General features: G+C 47.8%; 1 protein-coding gene across 1 annotated transcript in view; it reads right to left on the bottom strand.

Annotated features, from left to right (window-relative positions):
• Positions 1-23,120, bottom strand: part of LOC122387749 (cyclic nucleotide-gated cation channel beta-1-like) — a 77,724-nt gene that overhangs the window by 23,260 nt on the left and 31,344 nt on the right. Inside the window, exons 2-3 of the mRNA XM_043378199.1 lie at positions 17,832-17,998; positions 2,880-3,027 (exon numbers count right to left, since the gene is read on the bottom strand). Coding sequence (XP_043234134.1) covers positions 2,880-3,027; positions 17,832-17,998 — 315 coding nt within the window. The remainder of the gene's footprint in view (positions 1-2,879; positions 3,028-17,831; positions 17,999-23,120) is intronic.

Genomic DNA, 23,120 nt, shown 5'->3' on the forward strand with positions numbered 1-23,120 from the left:
CGGTCACTTCGTCGGTGTAGCTACGGCATACCTTCATTGAAACATTTTATGAGGTGAGGTCACTTGAAGTGACCTGGTGACCTGATCTTGAATGATCTTGGTCTGAAATTTTTACAACACGTGTAGAATTGATGGATGATGGAGCGCCGCCGTTTTTTAGATATCCGCGAAAAACCTCAGGAAAAACCGCAGGTGTTCAAACACCCCCCCCCCCAGCAGGGCGCCAACACACTTTGACGATTTGCCCCAGTAGTCAAAGTTCCTTAGGCGAGGCCCTGCGTCATTTACTCACAATGATACAGCAGTTTGACAATATGTCATACATATTTGGTAGGCTTATTCCTTCTTTTCCGAATTTCGCTCGATTTTCTTCATCTTGGTTAATTGTTACGGCACGTGCCACGTGCCAACTTAGGGGTGTCGAAATTGTTCCACATAAAGTAACTCCGCAATGGCTGGGCCCATTACAGTAAAACTTCGTTAATAGTTAGGCACCCAGTGGCCAATGCATTTCCATGTGTCACTATGAGGGTGCTACTGCACGTGCGCACGTGCGGGTGCCGCTTCCATATCTCAAGAACGGCTGGGCGGATAACACTCAAACTTTGTACACAAATGTCACATCGATGCTCGCACTGCATTGATCAGTGCTTACATTGGTGCAGAGTCGTAAAGAAAACGAGGAAATGAGATGCGTGGTGTTTATGCCTTTCTGTTCCAGCAGCTGATTGATCCGCAACAGGAGATCCTTGCTTGTGAAGGCTTCGTCTCCCTTTTCCACCCCTTGTTTAAAATAACATTAACAATGTACCTACGTACGAAGAAGATCACACATCAAAGTTGTTTTAGGTGGCTATATTGGGCCAGGGCTGCGGAGTTGTAGTCAGAGCCAGCGGTTCAGTTCCGACTCGGAGTCGGTTGATTTTTTAAAAGCTGTAGTCGGAGTATGAGTCGAACGTCACCGAAAAGTCATCGACTCCACAGACTTACCAGGGCTGCAGAGTCGGAGTCAGAGTCGGAGTCTGCGTGAATCGACAGTTCTGCCCGGAGGAGTCGGAGTCGATATTTGGATACCGGAATCGGAGTTGGAGCCAAAGTCACTGAAAGTTCATTGACTACATAGCATTGGTTGGGTCCTTTTCAAAGAGCGTCTTGAATGACAAATTGAGCGGCAATGACGTTAGCAATTCCGTTTAACTTTTTCATTAGACTTATAGATAGTACTTAACGTTCGTTTTGTTCTTTGATCGGGCAATTTGTTTGATTTAGGCCAAGTAAAGACTCATGTGAAAAATAGGGAAAACGACACGTGCTGGCGAAGTCTCCTATAACTCCCTGTTTCACGATTTAATGAGGAAATAACATGGAACTGCTTATCTTATTACTGACGCTGCACATAAATCTATTAATTTTTTCGCTTTTACTGACATATATAGACGTAACTTTTTGAAAAATTGCACAACAAGCCCGCTACTACACCACACTCCCGTGTGTTACAATGCTAATCAGCGGCGTTCACTCGGCTTGCTCCTAACTTACGATAATTCTCCCACTAGATGGCAGGCCTGAGCTCAATGTCGCCAAAAACTGCGAAGACACCAATCCATTATTAACTCATCCATGACCCCGTCGTCAATCACACTCTAACTACATCGATGAGCGGACTCGGTACCGACAGCTCTATATCAGCACCTCGAGACAATAGATTATAGAAGACCATTGAACGGCTATCTCCAACATTTAGGTTTTCGAATAGCTGGCTGAGCCACCGGCCACCCTGATTGCCGACAGGCTGCGGCTGCTATGCACACACCTAACTACCAGGCACTGCCAGGTACAAATCGGGCACCTAGGTCCTACAAACCAGAGGCAGATGCGTGCCGGGGTGTCAACCGCTGCCATTGCCTGCGGGCAACGCCGTCCTTTCGAGAGGGTTCCCTGTGACATATGAAGATGATATTCCGCAGAGGAAACTTCAGTCGGTCTTCCACATAGACAGGCGCTGAATTCAGTCGGTAGATAGCACTGCAGCGTCAGCGGCCGGTCTATGCGGTGCTCCGAACCATTACCTTTCGACGACAGTAGAACACGGCTGCTGGATGCGTTTTCATCTCTAGAGAGGTTGGCTCCACGCCCCACAATGCCAATAACACCCTACCCTTTGCTCTGTAATGGTCTGATTGGTTCAATGGAACCCTCCCATAACCAAACAGAGGGGCTCGTTCCAGAGGAGCCGATGGGCTGTTCCAACAAGCTGAGCCCCGAGTTATCGAACTGGGAGCATTCAGTCGATCGTCACTTACGGCTATATCCTAAAAACATTGCCACGGCTGTACCGTTGCAGAGGTTTATGCTTCTATATTGCCGTGACTGCGGAAACTGAAAGCGATCGAATCTGCTTCGAGAGCCATCATATATTAAAACGAGTCACACAAATTGCACATGTTTTCAGAAAACTGCAATTGACTCAGTACACGCCAGATAGTCGCTTCATAACTATTGTTCATTGCATTTTGTACTATAAGCTGATATTTGAGCACTATACCTAGGTGGTGCAAGTTCCACTGACGTCGGTTAACTGAAATGGTAGGCTGTGCCGCAAAGCACGCAGTTTAACCTCTTCTGTGAGAGCGCGCTGGGCCTGGCGCTGGCGCTGGGGCATAGTTACGGGCAAATGTGACAGGAATAGGCTGTTGAAGCTAAAGTTGCGTGTCAGCCGAAACAGCATGCCATTCCAGTCATCGGTGACAAGTGATGGATGCGACATCATTCTCTATACCGAGAGCCACTCACTATATACCTACAGCCAACTCATTTGACCTTTTGTATTAATTAGTGGGATCCGACTCCCTTATGCGTTACTGCCATCGCTGACGTACCTGAGTCTCGATGATTTGCCTGGTAGAAAACCGTGTGATGAACGAGTCTTCCCGTTTGAGCGTGGGCTTTTGTTTTCCGGCCGTGGCCAGAGCACCGGAGAGCTGTACAGTCGTCCGCAGCTTCAGCCAGCGCTGGCTGCTTTTCATCCTGATAAAGGCGGAATGCTAATCAGGTCATCAACACAAATCATCAATGGAGTCAATGGTAGGGAACATGGAGCATCCGCGTCTAACTACCAATGCCGAGTCGGATCACGTACGCTGTGTGATGTGTGGTAATTGCCTAATGGTTTCGTACCACGGTGATTCGCCCCGTGTTTGAAGCTGCTTCCATACAGCGCCGCCAGAGACCAGACCTTGGCAGAAAGAATGAACGTTCATTCAGTCAAAGAACAGCCAGGTCGGCGAGGATAGTGTATGGGATAGGTATAGCATATACATAGGTAACTGTTCAGTGTACCGCAACTGATGATGTGCAAATGAAGCGACTGGTGCTTAGTGAGGTACGTTGCATGCTTGAACCACACACACAGAAATATTGAGCGATGTCAAGTTCAATATACTCGTAAATAGTTCAATTAGCTTCAAAGTTCTGCTTCACTTAGTAAAATATCTTTAGTTTAAGTATTTTCGTGATAAATAAGCAAGGTATCCGTCGCACAACGCCATAATAAGTAAAGGCATCAAGAATAAGTTTGTTTTTATACGACGTTTATTGGTTATCTAACAAACATCGGCAGTTTTATTACACCACACAAGCATCTTTACGCAAAACAGGATAATGTAACAGCATAACAGATGTTCAAATACCTAACTGATATGTTTCCATGCAAAGCAAGTGTATCCATACGCGAATGAGTGTTGTGTCGCACTGGTAATTGCGGTACACATCCAGAGCACCGTTCGTTTACGTCAACCAGTGTAAATGTAGCGAAATTTTGAGCTATATGCTGACGGCGGCGGCGCCATTTTCGCAATCTGTCAGTTGTGCGCCGGGGACCGCGGGGGCCGGCGGGGGAGTGTTGTGGCTGCAGTGCGCAGAGTGGGTTTGCCCATTCTTGTGCGATCAGTGAGATAAAACAGTGCTGTGGTGTTTATCTAGTTCGATAATAAGCTGAGTAATGAGTGACTAAGTGAATAATAAGTGAAATACTGCATTGTGGTCATCGTCCGATAACTGCAATCAAGACCGAGTCTGAAATCTGAAGCGGAGCGACATTGGAGGAGCTGCTGGAAATTATCCAGCTTTGTCGGAGTGCTAAGGTGGGCTTGTAATTTTTCAACTGAGCTGCTGTCGTGTTATGAAAATAATGGATGCACTTTCATGCTTTTCTAGGGTCAATTAGGTATAGGTATGCTAATATTTTGCCAGATAGGCAACAGAGAGCCGATGGCTAATTAAATGAACGATAATTTTGGCACAGTGAAGTAGCGCGTACAGACGATATATTTTTTATTTATTAATTAATTACGGGCAGTTAACGGGAGACGGGCGGTGGCTGCGACCTGTGCGGCGCCCATGCGTTGTGAAATATCAGCTTATATACATGATAAGGTATATACGCTAATCTAACTTTTATTTCCGTCAGATGTGATGTCGATTCTTAACAATAAACGACAAACAAACAAACGTGTTTGCAGCATGGGGTAGGCATTGAGCATCACAATGTTTCGTTGCATTTAGCTAGGCTCGCGGCTGGCGACAACGTCCCGCCGCGTGTCGCTTGCGTTACAAATTTTGCGGGCCCAACATTAGCTTTACCAGAAAAAATCGTTATAATAACCGTCATATTTGTGTAAATTTACCGTCATGAATTTGTGTACGATTACCACGCGAGTGTTCCTTTTGGTACTTTTTACCAAAAACACATATTTGTGCGTAAATGTAACGCGAGATCCGCGGTAAAGTTACACTGAAAGCGGTTCTCCTACACAATAGTGAAGCACTCCGAAGCTAGCAAAACACACATATGAGTGTTCTTTTACCCAGAAAACAGAGTAATTTTACACCAAAAAATGTTCCTTTTGGTACTTTCAATTACACCGTTTTTCCGCTCAATATTTCTGTGTGTGCATAGACCTCTGCTTGAACATATACATTTAATAATATTATGAAGTCCATAAAAAAGCAAATAGATATTCCGAACTCGCTGTAAAAGAATCGTAACATGTCAATATTTCCACGCAAGGCGCATTTCCTATTTCTTTCCATCTATATTTATAATTGCATTCAACAGAAGCCCAGCTATTAATTCTTCGTGGTATTTGGACCTTGGTGAAGGAGAGCGCAACTTCCACCTCTTGCTCTGCTGCTCGGTAGAGTTTCCCAAAAGGCTCGCAACTACTAGAAGTGCACTTGAGTTTAATCAGCGCATCGAAGTCGCGATGAATGGTTTACCCACACGTGCTGGTGGCGTTCAAACTTTGGAAGACGACGTTGTTGGCCGACCCTGCTTAATAGCGTCCTTGAGAAATTAGTGAGTTCAAGAACTAACGTGCAAAGCATTTCCCGAGGTTGAAAATTTGTAAAGTAATCACAGTACTGTGCCTATAAATAATGAGCATCCTTTCAGTGCACTAACGTGAAGATGGACTGCTCGCCGGCGGCAGCTCCGCCCGCGGCTCCGTCAGAGGCCGAACGACGATTGGCCGAGCCGACATCTAAAATATGATCGAGCCCGGGCAGCGTCCAGGGCCCAGGCATCCGACTCTGCCGACCGCCGGTCTCGATACACTGCCGCGGGCCAGTTCTCCCCCCCCCCCCCCAGCACTACGCCGGGCCGGCGCGGCGGGTCGTCGGTGGGTGCGCCGACCCCCCCCCCCCCTCCTGACCCGCCGCCCACATGTCAGCAACACGACCGACCCGCGGGGGGAGGAGCGGCGGCCCACGTCGTCATCTCGGGCGGCCCACAAAGGATTGTGCTAGAGCTGCACTATTTCTATTGGGAACCTTTTCAATAAGTGTCCCGACGGTTGACAACACACACTTCCAAGGTCGTTGTCTGGAATGACCTTTTAAAGGTGATAAATGTGATGTGATTTAAATTTGTTAGTAGATGGCTGATATACCTACTCGTATTTCCAAATAATTTTAAACGTTAAATGGATGATGGATACTGATCTCCTATGGAACGTCCAAGTGGTCACAACTGCAAAATGTAACTCATGAGCTGCAACTCAGTCGTTCTCGCTAAGGTCACCTGAAGTCATTTTTTTCATCTAGCCCTTGTCATGGCTACATAAAAAAAATAAGGCCAATGCAACAAGCAGGGCCGCTGCGAGGAAGCCCTATACATACAGAGGTGTGGCGAATCATTTTACCCGCACCAGCCATCAGCACTCCATGAAAAAGTATACCTACCACGGAGTCCAGAGCTCAGAGGTCGTCGCTGGCCAGTGCCTGTCGGGCTTTACCATTTCGATGCGCCGATTAATAAATGTGTAACATCATAACCAATAACCATGCCACTACAATCTTTATCCTGAACGGCCCTTTAGGACAGGAGTGAGATAAAGTGAATTTGATGATACTTAGCCAGCCTTGCATCATTTACTCCACTCACTGTAAATAATTAACAAAGCATGTTTAATTAGAGGCCCGCTGCACACCTAATCCGAAGGACGACGGCCGATTCCGGTGTCTCCGGAACTGGAAGACCGGCCGCCAGACCGACGTCCATTGTTTTGGTGTTACGACCAGCCACGCGTCGATGCACACATTTATATCAGTGTTTTAGTATCAAATACATTATATAATGTAGTACCGCTGTAATGTAAGCTATGGAAATAGCATAATACACTAGGGTGACCCGCGTGCTCCGCAACGCGAAAAGGGATATTTTCGATCGGCGGGTGTTTGGTTTTCTTGTGTCGGTTGGGTTATCTATCCATTTCGGTCGATTGCTTTTTGACGGCTAAACGTTTTGGTTTGTGGAAAAAATATCCACCGCATCGAGGTGCCCGTGTCTGATAAGCATGCTTTCCACTTCAGAATCTGTCAAATGTGCTTTATAATTGAGGTGCGTAGTTTTAAGACAAATGAAAGGCGTAGATAATTTTCGCTAAAAATCGTTTTGCAGAGGTTTAAAACATTTATATTTCTAAGAATACTGTTGCTTGTCATGCAAACGTGATGATTGGATCTTGGAGAGAATTGAATGCTCTTTCCAATGATAGCATTTTCAATTGTCAAACGTATCAGGTTAAGCAGCAAAATCCGTGTAATTATTTAGTGGCACATTTTGGACAAATGCCATTTAATTCAGCGATTTTTTCCACATTGTTTTTGATCAATTAGCTTTTAACAATTTTTCCATGAGAGACGGTACATTTTTATTGCTAATAGGCGCTGTTTCAACTCATTCCGTCTGACGGTCACCTGAAATTAATATAAATTCCAAAATCCGTACAAAACGTCCATTTTTCAAAAGAAAGTGTCCTCCCCGGTGCACGTGACGCGTGCCAACCCCTGCACCGCACACTATTCGATTGCCCGTTCGATTCTCTACACGATGCTGTTTTCCCCGTGCCGATCGGGCGCACGGCTACCGAGATATTGCACGGGGAACGGACCCGTGTCGGGCAAATTTAGCCATTTTCGCCCGTTTTTGCCAGCCGATTTATACATGTCAAGTCTATGACGCGAATTTGCACTTTTTGGGCACGCGCCACGCGCTCGCTATCGATCCGATCGAGCCGAGACCGCTCAAAGGCACGTTGTCCATCCTTGTTCTATAACTTGCGCAAATTTCAGCGCGGTAGGTGCAACGGTGTGATCTGTAACCCGCGCTACGTAGCACCATGTCGCGACCTTCGTAATAGACAGAAACTACGCCCTCCTCAAATAGTAATATAGATAGTCGATGGCCATTGCCTTAGCATTCCAATTTAGCTAATGGCGCCGTATCTCAGGCAGCCGGCAGTTGTTCCATGCAGCCGGCTCTCGGGGGCGCTCTCCTGGCCAGCTCTGCCCCGCGGACGAGGCCGTTTCCATTTGCCGCCGGTCTGTGGGCCGCTACTGGGATTTCGCCGCTTTGTACGGTCGTGCCGACCGTTTATCCGGCATTGACGACGTCTTCGACGGCCGTCGTCTCGGGCCGCGCGGCGGAGAGGGGGCGCCTCGGCAGCTGGCGGCGTCGGCGGCCCCGATCGACCGGCGCCGCGGCTCGGACGGCCCTCGGCGCCCGGCCGGCACAGAGCCGCCGACAAATCGGCCCCGGGGCGCCGCGCCGGGTCACACTCGGACTCTGGGGGCCTAATCGACTACTGGGGGACAGCTGAGGCGGCCGCGAACACTCCTCTCACGAGCGACCGCGGTTCATGACGGGGTTTCATAATAAATCGCGTATGACAGTGTTTGAACACGTTAAGCGCTTGTCATCGTTCAAGTGTTTGCCAATCGTTTAATAATCCTGCAATCATCTGTAGTAGGTGTTCTCTGACTACATATAAATACAAGTGGCAAATGGCATCCATGGCCACTGCATTTTAGGACTTAAGGTTGTTGTCATTGAAGTCACAATGAAGTCGCTTGATGATGGTTTACTTTCCCGAAATTAATTTTTGCCATTTATTTATATTTTTATGCTCAAAATGATCAGCAAAGAAAATAAAAACTTTTTGTAAAAGAAAATATTTATAATTTAACAAAGGACGAACTACATTCTATATAAAATATTGTTTGACGCGTAAGCTTCTTACGCGTTGACCGATCATACTACGTGGTACAAACCCATTAGCTGTAAGCATCATGCTGATTGGCTGACGATGACGTGGCTGCATTCCTCAGCAAGGCACACATTCTTCTGCAAGGCACTCTTTTTGGGAACGAGAAATGGAATATCTTCGTCTAGGGTGATCGTTGGGCCGTAAAAGCTTCTAATTTGCGCCAGTCTCAGCTCAAGCTACAAAACTGCTACCCCAGTTCAAAACCTCATGTTAAAAGTGAGCTATTTCCTTTAAATACAATTCATCTTTGCCTGGCAATGTTCATCTTTACATATCGATTGTGCACAGTCCAATTTGAATTAATGTGCATGCATGTCAAAAACCGGCGTGAATGATAAAAGACGTCGGTGTGACTAAAACTATCTCACCCAATCCGGTGTGAGCGTTATGCTTGGTTGTTAAAGGTAGGTAGTGTGCCACCTTTGAAAGATTTCCCATTTTATTTTTCCTAGGATAAGAAGCTTCTGTTTTTACCTAATATCACACAAAAAAAATCAAAAATGGGCCTGGAATAGTGCCTTTTTCGCCTAAAAGTTTATCGGTTTTTCGATATGTATAACAACTGTAGTGGGCTGACCTGCAAACAGGCGTCGGCAACAATCGCGAATGCGGTGCACATGTGACAATAAGCAAAGGTCATTATAGAGTTACGACGCACGGGAATGAGTTATCAGCTGTCTAATCGTAGACAACACAATGTCGAGCCTTTCTCTGTAAGCCTGTATTGGTATTGTTTCTTTTATTTGGCTGTCGAACATTACCTATTTATGGTTTGAAATATGATTTTATGTAAAATAATTGATATGAAAAAGCCGTCTCTTAAGTTATGACCCCATTTCACCACACGCAAGTGGCAGAAATGACAATGATCAGCTGACGCATTTTTCTTGGCCGAAGTCAGGGCGCGTGGCTCGACGCACCACCACCGCACCACAAAGTATGAGCAGAAGCCGCGCCCAAAGCCAGGGCCCCGGTAACGTGAGGTAGCCGAGTCGGGGCAGCGTGCGCTGACCGAAGCCGGGGCCGCAGCTTTGGGCGCGGTCTACCGCATCCCCGCGGGCAGCCCCGGGCTATCACATGACACCGGGAGGACGCGCGGCCCCGGCTTGGGTCAGCGCACGCTGCCCCGACTCGGCTACCTCACGTTACCGGGGCCCTGGCTTTGGGCGCGGTCTACCGCACCACCTAACAGGCGTGTTCGAAACCGCAGGAGATGATGATGAACGGGTTTATCGAAACTTGATTGGATGAGCATATCGGTAATAGCGATTTCAGTGTGTGCATTTATTGTTCATAGTGGTGTGAAATGTGGTTGGGGTACGACCGACAACCCGTGGGGGCGAATTTCGCACTGGGGTACTCAAAATTTGAAGAATTTAAGACGTTTCCATGAGTTTTGAAGGTATGGATAAGTTCTAAAAATCCGGTTCTCCTTATCTGGGCCATTAACTCCATACGGTCCAGGAAAGCTGGCACACTACCTTTAAGGCCGGCAAATGCGCGAAAGTTATAATAAGCTTAATTATATGAATACAAAGACTAAGATTGAGAGAGAGAGAGAGAGAGAGAGAGAGAGAGAGAGAGAGAGAGAGAGAGAGAGAGAGAGAGAGAGAGAGAGAGAGAGAGAGAGAGAGAGAAAGAGAGAGACAGACAGAGAGAGACAGAGAGAGACATTTTCGCTGACTCATGTAAACGGGGTAAGGAGAGAGAGAGAGAGAGAGAGAGAGAGAGAGAGAGAGAGAGAGAGAGAGAGAGAGAGAGAGAGAGAGAGAGAGAGAGAGAGAAAGAGAGAGAGACAGAGACAGAGACAGAGAGACAGAGAGACAGAGAGACAGAGAGACAGAGAGACAGAGAGACAGAGAGACAGAGAGACAGAGAGACAGAGAGACAGAGAGACAGAGAGACAGAGAGACAGAGAGACAGAGAGACAGAGACAGAGACAGAGAGATAGAGGAAAATGAGAAAGAAAACATAAAACTAAAAACAAGAAACAGCTACAGAGGCACACAGAGGAGAAAGAAGAGAGAGGAAGAGAGAGAAGGAGAAATAGAAGAGAGAAAAATAGAAGAGAGAGAGAGAGAGAGAGAGAGAGAGAGAGAGAGAGAGAGAGAGAGAGAGAGAGAGAGAGAGAGAGAGAGAGAGAGAGAGAGAGAGAGAGAGAGAGAGAGAGAGAGAGAGAGAGAGAGAGAGAGAGAGAGAGAGAGAGAGAGAGAGAGAGAGAGCGATGAACCAGAGAATCAGCGCCATGATCAGGGATCCATTAGGTTCATTTTCTGGGCTTAGTGTAGTGCTGATCCTGATAACACGCGTCGTCGACCGATTGCTTAATGATCCGTCCTTTCGCCGTCAATACATCATCAGAGGTGCGTGCAGCTTGAACACGGACCATCAATAAGTACAACGGGTACCCACCAACGAAAACAGAGGGACATGGAGAAAGGCAACCCATCCTTCCTCTTACGTCGCTAATCATGAAAATGTGCGTGATGAAATTATTTACCTACGCGACATGCGTTATCGGATATTCTCCGAATCTACATTTTTCTGTGTTCCGCGACATCGAATTAATTTAACCCACGAGCCGCTGGGGGGGGGGCATAAAGTTGCCCCCCCCCTTTACGTTTTGTGAAATATCTCCGAAACCTGATAAGCTACGAACGTGAAACTTGACATACCTTCAAATGAATACCTAGGCAATGTTTGAGGAAAGTTTGGTGGTTGTAGCATCTAAGATGACGTCACAGTGACGTCATAAAGTTTTGTCGTTTTCCGATATGGACCGTTTCTGATGACGCTGAGCATGAAACTCGACTGTAAATGAACTAGACAGCACCTGCTGTCATGCTAAAACATCTTACTACACTTCCATCTAGTTTCTGACCAATAATCGGCCCCTTATATTCGGTCCCATATATGTGATGTATCGTGAGGAATATGAGAGTCGCAAATCTATAATTTCACTTATGACGTCACTGTGACGTCATTTCAAATGGGATCGACACCAAATTTGGACACAACCTCGGCTAGGTATTCAGGAAGATGTGTGCAAAGTTTCGCTTCTCTATCTCTTCGCGTTGCGACGATATCGTCGCAGAAGTAAAGGGGGGGCAACTTTATGCCCCCCCCCCCAGCGGCCGGCGGGTGGCGCGGAGGCCCAGCGGCCGCCGGGTTAAATCAGCATCACAGATTTATAACGGCCACCCGGAACATATTACTACCAGCGAAATTACTTCGGTAGTCAAATCGTTGGAATAATTAACTCCCGAGATCATGTATTTTCACTCCAACTCCCCCAACCATCGGTTAGAGCTGTCTAGATAAAAGTCCTGTAGGAGCTTAAACAGCTCAATGAAAGTTTGCGTCTAGCTTGCTGAATTCATGTAGTCTCGTCAAATGCGGACATTGGACAGTCAGTAACTTATGTGACAGTGCACCTCATGGCGAGCCAGTGAACAGTGAATAGGTCTGGACTGAAGCCAAAGTGGGCCTGCGTGTGTAAAATCAATGAAGCATGTGAGAAGTTGATACCTCAAGCGCAGGCAGCTGCAGTGGATAAGACCAGCCGACGGAGAAGTTTGTCATTCAGGGATTGTCACTGGCAGGGTGTCAGGTTGAGGTGACAGGTGCGGGTGGGAGTGGAGGGGTGAAGCCGGGTTCCATACAGAGAACAGACTGTGAGCAGTGGCAGGGGTTGGTGTGGGCCATCCCAGCAGGTTGGGAGAACAGGTGCAGCACCGGCGGATCAGTGACTGTGCGGACCACAGCAGCAGACCGGACCGGACCAGAACACAAACAGCGTGTAATCGGTGACAGGGGTTAGTGGGGGCCATCCTGCAGCAGGTCGGGAGAACAGGTGCAGCGCTCAGTGCCTGGACAGACCACAGCACACCGGACCAGAACACAAACAGTGGGTAGGTACTGGGTGAGCGGTGGCAGGGAGGGTGCCGGTGCACAGTGATGCAAATGGGGTCCACGAGTGGCCATAAATACCGAAAAGGCCCAAATTTCAAGTTCACCTAATCGAATAAATCGTAATATGGCCAGTCAGGCAAATGTTTGGGGTGTCTGAAAAATATGATTTTCATATTTTTGTCAAAACCGGGCTCGTGATATGATTTTCAGAATTCTTGACATTTTCTATGTCGTAAAATGACTGTCAGATACTCGCAAGTTCAAAGGCCGCTAGCGTGCGTTCATTTCGTACAAATGGCAAAAATTATACATGGCAATGATCCCCAAAGTCTGCTGCTTCTAATGCAGGGTCACAAAAAGCCGTATCTTTTTTGGTTTGGCGTTGATCTATTTGTCATCATGTTGCAATTGCAGTTTTTTACTAAAAATATTTGCTTTCGTTTCACCTACAGCAGTTTACAAATTGTGTGCCCGTTAGTGCACCATACCACAGCATTTCCTAATCATTTCTGAGCCGCACTGTGAAAGAATTAACCCGCGCCCTGCTGGGGGGGGGGTGTTTGAACACCCCCCCTTGTGGTTTTTCGCGAATATCTCAAAAACGGCGGCGCGGAGCGCCGCCGTTTTTGGTACACCTTATCATACATCAATTCTACACATGTTGTGAAAATTTCAGACCAAGGTCATTCAAGGTCAGGTCACCAGGTCACTTGAAGTGACCTCACCTCATAAAAACTTTCAATGTCTGTCATAGCTACACCGAGTGACCGATCGCTTTGAAACTTTCAGCGATTGCTAAGAGCAATAGCATGTACAAAATGTATATCTCAGAATTTTGATATCGATGACCTAAGGTCAGGTCAATTTTGCGACCTCCCCATTATAAGTCAATGGGAGAAAATTGAAATGCGTCTCTTTTGGATAAAAGACATTATAAACACTTCCAAACACCGAATTACAAGTGGTTTAGACACACTGAACTTGGAAATGGTGTCCGTGACCCTTGTTTATGCCCTGAGGTCATCTTAGGTCACGAATGGTATCTAACAGTTTTTCGCAAATAACTTTTGATAGAGGCATGCTAGAGCGATGAAAACGCCTTAGATGTGTTCAGCTCGACGATACGGATCGACTGATATGCAACATGACCCTTTCCGGTCAGGTCATGACCTTGACCTGAGGTCAAATTTTCAAGTTGACCTTTCAAGGTCAAGTCATAGTTCATTCGATGCGTCTTGACGAGAGGAACACGATGCCGGTAACAGTAAGCTCGTACAAGGCTTGGGTCAAAAGTTATTGCAGAAAAACTGTTTTCGAAAAAATCGGCTATTTTTGCAGTTTTTGCCCCCTGCAGGCAAAACCGTTGACGTTAGGTCAAATCTGAGAGAATTACTCAGAAAGGGCGTTAATAGGGCTATCGAATGCGCTTTTCCGCAGCGCTGTAGCTCTATTGGTTCCCGAGTTATGCGTTGGCTTCTTGGAAAATTTCGACATTCGACCTGGAAATCGGCGAAATTTTGCCTTCAATGACCTCTGGTGACCTGACCTTTGACCTGACCAAAAATTGACCGAAGTGATTTCGTCATTATTTTTTACGCTCTTTCGAACGCCGCCTTCCGCGTATCGCTACGTGGCCCAGGAGCCGAGTTACAAGGGGGGGTGTTCAAACACCCCCCCCCCCAGCAGGGCGTGGAAATCCAGGACCCCCAGCAGGGCGCGGGTTAAGGCGCTAGCACAGGGCTGACCTGCGCTACTAAAGTTTTCGTCTGTTGCGGTCGGGTGCCGCGGTGGGCGGGCGGCCGAGCCGCGGGCGGGCGGCCACAGCGGGGGTTTGCCGGTGCATCCCTCTCCTTTTCCTAAATGAAGTGTCCTAGCGCCTCGCAACAAAAGCAAACGGATTGCCCTTGACAAGATCTCGCAAGTGAGCACATTACTTTTGACTTAAGGTCAATATTTGACCTACTTATAGCAGATCAAAGTCAAACGTCTGTCGAAATTGCAATCCGCGGTGAAAGCAATCCGCCCCGACCGCGGCACCCGACTGCGCTGGACAAAAACTTCAATAGCGCTAGTCTGCCCTGTGCTAGCGCCTTAATTCTTTCACGGTGTGGCTCAGAAATGATTAGGGAATGCTATGGTATGGTGCACTAACGGGCACACACTGTGTTAGCTGCTGTAGGTGAAACGAAAGCAAATATTTTTCACTAAAAAAATTGTTATTGAAACATGATGACAGATGATTAGATCACCGCCAAACTAAAGGAGATATGGCTTTTTGTGACCCAGCATGAGAAGCAGCAGGCTTTAGGGATCATTGCCATGCATAATTTTTGTAGTTTCTATTAAATGAGCGCACGCTAGCGGCGTTTGAACTTGCAAGTATCCGACAGTCATTTTACGACATAGAAAATGTCACGACTTCTGACAATCATACACGAGGCCGGTTTTGACAAAAACATGAAAGCTATGTGATTTCAGATGCACCAAACATTTCTTTGGTTAGCCATATCGCGATTTACTCGGTTTGGTAAACTTGACTTTTTGGTATTTATGGCCACTCGTGAACCCCATTTGCATCACTGTGCGGTGGACCTCACGCGGAGGGACATTCAGGGGTGACGGCTCGGTCATCAGATCACCTGCGGACGCCCTTCAGTCTGCCGTAGAGACAGACAGCGGCCCGAAGGGTGGCCCAGTTAGCCTCCACCCGTCTGGTGGGCCTGAAATCAGCACATCGTGGCTTACCTAACAACTTCAAACGTTAACTCACACACTGGCAGATCCAAGGAGGAGGGTATTTGGGGCAAATGTCTCCTTACTGCCCCACTGCCCGAAATTGATGAAGCACAACAGTGCATAAGGAGTCGAAATCCGAGAAGTTTTGAAGTTTGAAGAAACTTTTTGGGGTATGCCTCCACCGCCGTGTCCAAGATCGCCTTTCTGGATCCGCCTATGAACTAACACCTCAGGACCGGCTTTGCCTGGCGAGCGCTTTGTCTTTAACTTGCTTTTAGGGTCCTTATTTTCTCCTTTTAATGCCGTATTACCATGTAAACTGACTGCTCATAATGGCTCGTTGATGAAAGCATGACAGCTGTGCAAGAATTGTTGCATCTTAATTAGGCACTTAAAGTATCGTTCTCCATAAATACGCAGCTTTATTGCATGCCTACCATCGTTTAAACTTTAAAGCATGCGCGTCGGAAAGAAAGAAAGAAAGCGAAGTCAGTAAAAACTAAGTCCAAATTGCAACAAGGATGAACGATACAAAATAAAACGATATGAATTATGATACGATACAATATAAAATTATGTCTATAAGGCAAAACGATACGAAACGATACAAAATGTAACAAGGTATTTGAAATGTGTTGGATGTTTTGTATAAGCATTGCAAATCAAGATATAGAATTAAATCTGACAGCCGAAAATTTACCCACCTAAAAATTGAAGCATTGAATGAAGCTACGCAAGAAAAAAAAAACACAACACAAAAATATGCCAATATTTTCGAAATTCGTGCTACTGGCCCATCATTTCTGTCATTGTTGATTTTTTTTTTTCTACAAATGATCTCGAAGTTGGCTGGAATGGGAGTGTGTCTTGTTGTGAGTTCGCCTGGGCCTACCAATTCCAGCCGGGACGACCATTTTAGTCGGCCCACCCATTCCATCACACCCATCCATCTAAACCATGATTCGGACTGTGTTTTGTCACCAGAAACCGGAGAACCAGCGAGCAATAATGGCCCCTGGCGCCAGATGTAGGTCGGAGTCAGTGAGCGGTCAGTACTGGAACAATCGCAGCGCGAGAGATGGTGACTGACACCGTTCTACTTGCTCGTCGTACCATGACCATGGATACGTGTACAGACGATACCATACGTGCATCGTTGCCATAGGAGAGACATCATGATTAGAATATTTGCACAGGTAACTACTGCAAACGTAGGCAATGCGCTTATGAATGTGTTTATGAACAATACTTATCAATACATAACATGTACTAGTTAATATTAGGCACTTCAAATGGCTTGGACAATGGACAATATGTGTGCTGTAGCCTACTGTAGCTTTTAGTGCAACGAAAAATACATACCTGTAACTGCTGTGACAGCTTAGGTGTTAGCTGGGACGCAACAACACACACGTAAGTGTATAATTCGGTAGCCAACTTACCAGTAAGAGGGTGACTAGTTATTCTAATGACGGGATGAAATATGCGTAACACTACTATACATATTGTCGGGTCTAATGGCAAGGGTAACTGAATGCGAATAGCGATCGCACTATGTATTGAGCTGCCTCGTTATCTGTTTATACCCCCAGCGGCCGAAGCAGTAGCTATAAAAGGTGATTTCCGGGCTTAGAGGCAACAACGTCGCTATCATATAGACAATTCTAAGATGAGGTTACTCTAGAGGGGTTCTGTTTAAGGGTTACGCTGTGCGGTGTTGTTTAGAGGGGGCCGGCGCGAGTCTGGCGGTACGGCCACAGGCGAAAGGCCACATGCAGACGTGTCTCACATGATCTGTGAGTCGGAGTGTCTCCGAGAGCAGTCTTGTTTGGGAAGTGTCAGCATGTTCTTCAGGGAATTACACCGACGAACGAAAGCCAGGCTGAAATGTTGCAAAATATTGCCACGTGGTCAATTGCAATTAACTGATAGGTTTTATCATTAAAGGTAGACATCAGGGGCTGACTGTGGCCTTCCATGACCTGAGAATGGCCTTGCCCTTGAGTCCTTGACCTTACCTAAGTGCCGAATTTTGTTTTGAAAGCTTACATGTATACTACTTTGAGAGGTATGTAAGCATGGCGCACAAATTTAGGTGGAAATCTGACTCGTCGAAATGCATATTTCACATATGCTTTACTGGACACATGCTCAGACATTTACCCGAGTCTTCTTTGTCTTTTTGATATGTTCACTAATCTTAATATTTTTGTTAGAAATTTTGACCAAGAATTATTGTGACCAGCTAGCGTGGTTTTGGTGCAAAGGGTTTGTAGTAAATAGCTGGTGCTACAATAGCTAGTAGCGGGGACTGAAGCGGGGTTATGATCTACCCACCCCTGTAGCGTGGCATGCGCTCGTCTTGCGCGCCGATACAGGGGTGGTTTCCCTCAAATAGAGCGTTTTGTATTTGATGTATGATGTTATTTGCAGTAGTAAGGCCAGGAGTTGCGAACGACTGACTGGGACTGTCAGGCATGTAAGTACCATTGACTGGTGGCACTGACCGTAAGCACCGACCGTTTGGTTGCCCTGACCGATTGCTAATGACGAACCGGTTATGGTACGGGCACTGACCGTGTGGGACTGGAGTGTGCCGAGGAGAGCGGAGAGCGGTCCCCATTGTCACTGTCAGTGGCCGGCTTCAGCAGCTCGGCATCGGCGCCTGCCCTGCGGACGGGTGTCAGCGGCTCCGGGGGCGGGCAGACGGGCAGCGGCGGCTGCGACACGGAAAAGTCCTCCACCTGCCGGTCATGGAGCGGACCGTCACTGAGAGCGACATAGCCAGGGGACGGTCACGGGCGGTATAGCATAACCGACTGACCAATGGCACGGAAACTGATACCTAATAACACGGTGGAGGGACGGTCTTAGGATAGAAGAACAGTGGAAAACAATGCAGTTTGCCGTAGAGGAACGGTCTTATCGCTTTTTACATGGATGTCAGTTTGCAGGGATTTGGCTAGTTTCATATTCGTAAGAAACAATTAAGGAGAATGCATAGGCTTGTTTAATTTATAAACTGCTATACAACTCGTCCTACGCAACTTCAATTTCAGACACTCAGTAAACAGCACAGAGGGTACGGTTAAGTAAACATCACAACTTTTTCTTTTAAGTTTTCAAACCTGTTCGTCTGGCGAATATTTGTTTAAGTGTTATGCTTCTGTGGACTTGTAATAGGTACATCTGGGTGTTTGCAAGTGCCTTTGAAACGTTTATCCAAAGTCCGACAAAAGTTCAAGAGTCTAAACGTTTGGTGGAGTACCTGTTACAGCCATAAGCACCTCAGTGCCAGTTTTATCTATGACGGTAAGCATCTTTCTATTAAAGTTAGTACAGCGTTGCTTTTAAACATACCTACCAGTATAACGCCTTTTGGGGCGACTAACGGAGCGAGCGAGAGGGTGGGCCTTGCACGTGCGAAATTGCGAGGGGGTACCTCCAACTGACTTGTGCACGGCACCCTACTAACTGGTCTCTAGCGATGTGCCAAATTTGGGTACAATCGGCCCAGCCGTTCTCGAGATCTGGAAGCGGCACCCTGCACGTGCGCACGTGCAAAATGGGTCCCAACTGACTTGTGCACGGCACCCTACTAACCGGTCCCTAACCGTGTACCAAATTTGAGCGCAATCGGTCCAGCCGTTCTCGAGATCTGGAATCGACCCCTGCACGTGCGCACGTGCAGCAGCACCCCAACTCCGACACATGGATATGCATTGCCTAGTGGGTGTCTACCTGCATGCCAACTTTCAGCGCAATCGGCCAAGTAGTTACCGAGATATTGCAACAATTACAAAAGTGACACCTCTTCGTTTTGCACGTGGCACGTGCATAAGGGGTCACCCACATGCATCGGGAATAGTCCAATACTTGGTAGAAGGAATGAAGCTACCCTACAAAAATTACCGCGTGTAAATCGGTCAAGTGGTTGCTGAGATATAAGCCTCGCAAAAGCGTGACCACGGCCGGCCGCTCATACTCAGAAATTTCCGTTAATCTAAGGAAAGACTACGCTCGCTTCGCTCGCTCCGTAATAATAAAAATGAGGCATAGTGAAGGCATCTATTTCCATTCCAATTGAGGGTAACTATATGTTCAAATAAATGACAATATCATGCAAGGAAAAGGAGACGAGCTGGCAACGAAAACATTGCTCCATGGCGGCGCCTGCCACTTCATGTAGCGGCACGAGCGCATCCGGCTCCTGAGCCGACCGGTAATTGGCGAGAGCGCGACTTGAGGCGCCCCCGCTCTCCCCGTTCGACCCTGCAGATTATGATGGCTGCGGCAATGACGACATTCGTGTTAGCGGAGAAATGAAGTCGATTGGTGTGGGGTGAGGATGCCGTATTCGACCAAGCGGAAATGTCAGTGGTTGAACTCGGTCTCTACCTCGACCTCAACTTTACTCAACCGTCTACAGAGAAATTGTCAACCGCGTTTCAGGTCATGATTTGGGTATCAGGCTCGCTTGAAGGTTTCGACATCAGAAATTCGCCCACTAAACTACTTGGATTGAAATGAGCGTCTCGCAGAATACATTACTACACCTAATTTTGAACTACTGATCGACTGGCGCCCGAAATAGCTGATTCGGGTGCTGTTCGGTTGTGGCCAGGACGGCCTCTTCGGGGCTGTTTCGGGATTTTAACTGTAGATGAGCAGTGGCGTAGGCCGGGAAGGCCGTGGTGTCTGCGACTGCAACATCCCCGGTGAGAGAGACCGCAGAAACACCTACTGTGTTTGTGACTGTAGTAACACCCGCTGTGGTTGTGACTGTAGTAACACCCGCTGTGTTTGTGACTGTAGAACATGTTTTTCATATAACACCCGCTATTCTCTGAACGTCTGAGATCGCGGTAAACTATAGCTCTCCCTGTGACCGCAGTAAATTCGTTGTGCCCGTAACTGCAGTAGCAGCTGCTGTGCCTATGACTGCAGTTACAATCATTGTGTCTATGACTGCAGTAACACCCGCTACTAACGGCGTGTGTGTGGTGTTGACGGCTGCCGCCACCAGCCCGGCTGGTGGCCGGCAGGGCCGTTCGACGCACCTGACTGCCGCTGATGATGCTCAGCGTCGAACGTTTGTCCAACTCGAGCTGAGCGCGCCGGTCACGGGGGCGGCACGGCGGACGGAACAGCGACGGAAACCGGTACATGGAGCCGCCACGGGCCACGACTGCCCGACGGCCCAGAGGTCGCCGGGGCGGCCGCGGGCGACGGGCGCGCGCAGCCGACTGCCGCGACCGACGAGCGGGCCGCCTCCGCCAACCGCCCCACCGCGACGGCCAGATATGCCGGGCACGCGTGCTCCATTCGATGAAACATCAACAGATCAAATCGGTAATCACCCATTGGAGTAATCGTTTAACATGTCGAATCGCGTTACTGTAGATTAGATATTAGGGTGGGCATCCCGGCGTATACGCATTCGGTGTCCCGAAAGAATGATGCATCTTTTTTTCTCTCCTCTCTCTCTCTCTCTCTCTCTCTCTCTCTCTCTCTCTCTCTCCAACTGAGATATATAAAACATGTTCTGTAGGTATAAAAGCCTTCTTCTGGTAAGCATGGAACTTAGTCGTCCGTCACTGTTTTTTTCTTCGCTTTACCTGAAAACTGTATGGATGTAATGGATAGATTGACTGGAAATAGTGATATCCGAGTTCACCGTTTCAGACCAAATAGGGTCTGCGATGAAAGGCTGTCACACGTCACATACGCACACGTCACATCGTACGTATACGCTGTCAAGTATTGCAGATGACGATGTGTTTGTAAAGAAAGCAGAATTGTTATCTCTATAAACCAGGGCTGCGACGTCAATAACTTTTTTGGTGACCCCAGCTCCGACTGCGACTCTGGCCTCAAAAATTGACTCCAACTCCAGCTCAGACTCTGGGTATTTCTCTTTAAGTTCATATCATGAAAGTAAAATTCATGTCGGAGCTCTTTTTATCTCGTTTGAAGCAAGCCTTTAGGTACCTACGCATTGCAAGGTCTAGCACCTCAAATATATAGGCCCGCATGCCTCGTAAGTTGTAAAGCTAAAAGAAAATTCTGACGCAGCCGCCATCTGCTTTTTTCACTGAAAACACTGGTCTAAAACAGAAGTATGAGCTTAGCCTCGATAAAATGTGTTTTGGAAAGGTCAACCATCGTAATATCTTTAAGCAAACAGATTTAAGGAGTGACCAAGGCCATCCATAGAAGGTACCGTCACTCCCCCGCCGACCAATCAGAGACAGATCCTGAGTGACGTCACCCCTGATGCTCGCAAGGGGTACTCCATTCCTTTACAACGTAAAAATGACTAACTTCATTTGAAGATTGTTGGTGACAGTCTATATGTCGTAGGCATCGGGTGAAATCCGGCATTTCATGAAATGTCTAGGCCTTACATGGAATGCCGGCAAAAACTGAAATCTTCGTAGAAATACGGGCGTTACAGCGAATGTCTGAAAATTTTAGGCTTTTCATGAAGTGCCAGGGGGAGGCCAGGCACTCCCTGAAATATGGTCAAAACCAATTGAGTTCACTCGTTGCCTAGGCATTACATGAAATGCCCGACTGACGGCCGACACTTTCTGAAACGATTACCGCAGCGAGAACGGACCCCGGGCCCCGGACCCCCGGTTGGATGGGGCCCGGACCTCCGGGAGAACGGGCCCGGGCCTCCCGGAGAACGGGCCCAGGCCCCCGGGAGAACTGGCCCGGGCCCACGTGGATGGGTCCGGGCCCCAAAAGAACGTGCCCGGGCCTCCCGGAGAACGGGCCCAGGCCCCCGGGAGAACTGGCCCGGGCCCCCTGGGTGGATGGGGCCCGACCCCCGTAGATGGGTGCGGGCCCCCGGGAGAGCGGGCCCCGGGCCCCGGGTGGACGGGGCCCGGACCCCCTGGTGGATGGGGCCCGCGCCCCCGGGAGAAGGGGGCCCGGGCTCCCGGATGGATGAGGCCCGGGCCCCCTGGTGGATGGGCCCCGGAGCCCCGAGTGGACGGGGCCCGGGTCCCCGTGTGGATAGGGCCCGGGCCCCCGGTTGAATGGGGCCCGCTAGGGTGACCCGCTTGCTCCGCAACGCGAATAAGGGGTATTTTCGATCGGTGGGCGTTTGGCTGGTCTCGTGTCCGTGGATTATGTATCACGATCCGTGAAATATCTCGTAGTGTTAGCTCATTTTACACCAATACGATAACGTCCCTCCCCCTCCCGATCGCCGGCGTGTATATGCACACAACCGTCCGCGTACGAAAAGTTTTGTTACAGAGAGTGCCGGTCGTCTTTTGGGCAATCCATGTAATGCCTAGGCAAGGCGTGTACTCAGTTAATTTTGACCATATTTCAGGGAGTGCCTGGCCTCCGCCTGGCATTTCATGAAATGCCTAAAATTTTCAGGCATTCGCTGTAACGCGCCTATTTCTACGAAGATTTCAGTTTTTGCCGGCATTCCATGTAATGCCTAGGCATTTCAAGAAATGCCGGATTTCACCCGATGCCTACGACATATACATATCGCTCAGCCGTTGATGTCATTGGAAAGTCCAACTAATCTTCTAGCGATAAAAAAGAGCAGCAATGTGCTAAGAAATGACCGGTTTTGAATATATAGACGATTTAATAATCCTCTGCAGTTGCAGGAAAGCAACGTAAAAACGCATCAAGCTGATATTTTTACTATGAATAAATCATTTTTCAGTAAGTTTTTAATATGCTATCGATTTATTCAACAACTTTATTACAATATTTTTATTACTTGGAACTTTATTTCAAAACAATATTTTCAAAAATGGCAACTGTTGGCAAGTAGCTTTGAAGCGATTGTGGCGCACTGCGCCATTATTGTCCTGAGGCCCCCTTATGATG

Source organism: Amphibalanus amphitrite, unplaced genomic scaffold (genome assembly GCF_019059575.1).
Source record: "Amphibalanus amphitrite isolate SeventyFive unplaced genomic scaffold, NRLGWU_Aamphi_draft 000296F_arrow, whole genome shotgun sequence".
In the NCBI taxonomy this organism is placed as follows: domain Eukaryota; kingdom Metazoa; phylum Arthropoda; class Thecostraca; order Balanomorpha; family Balanidae; genus Amphibalanus; species Amphibalanus amphitrite.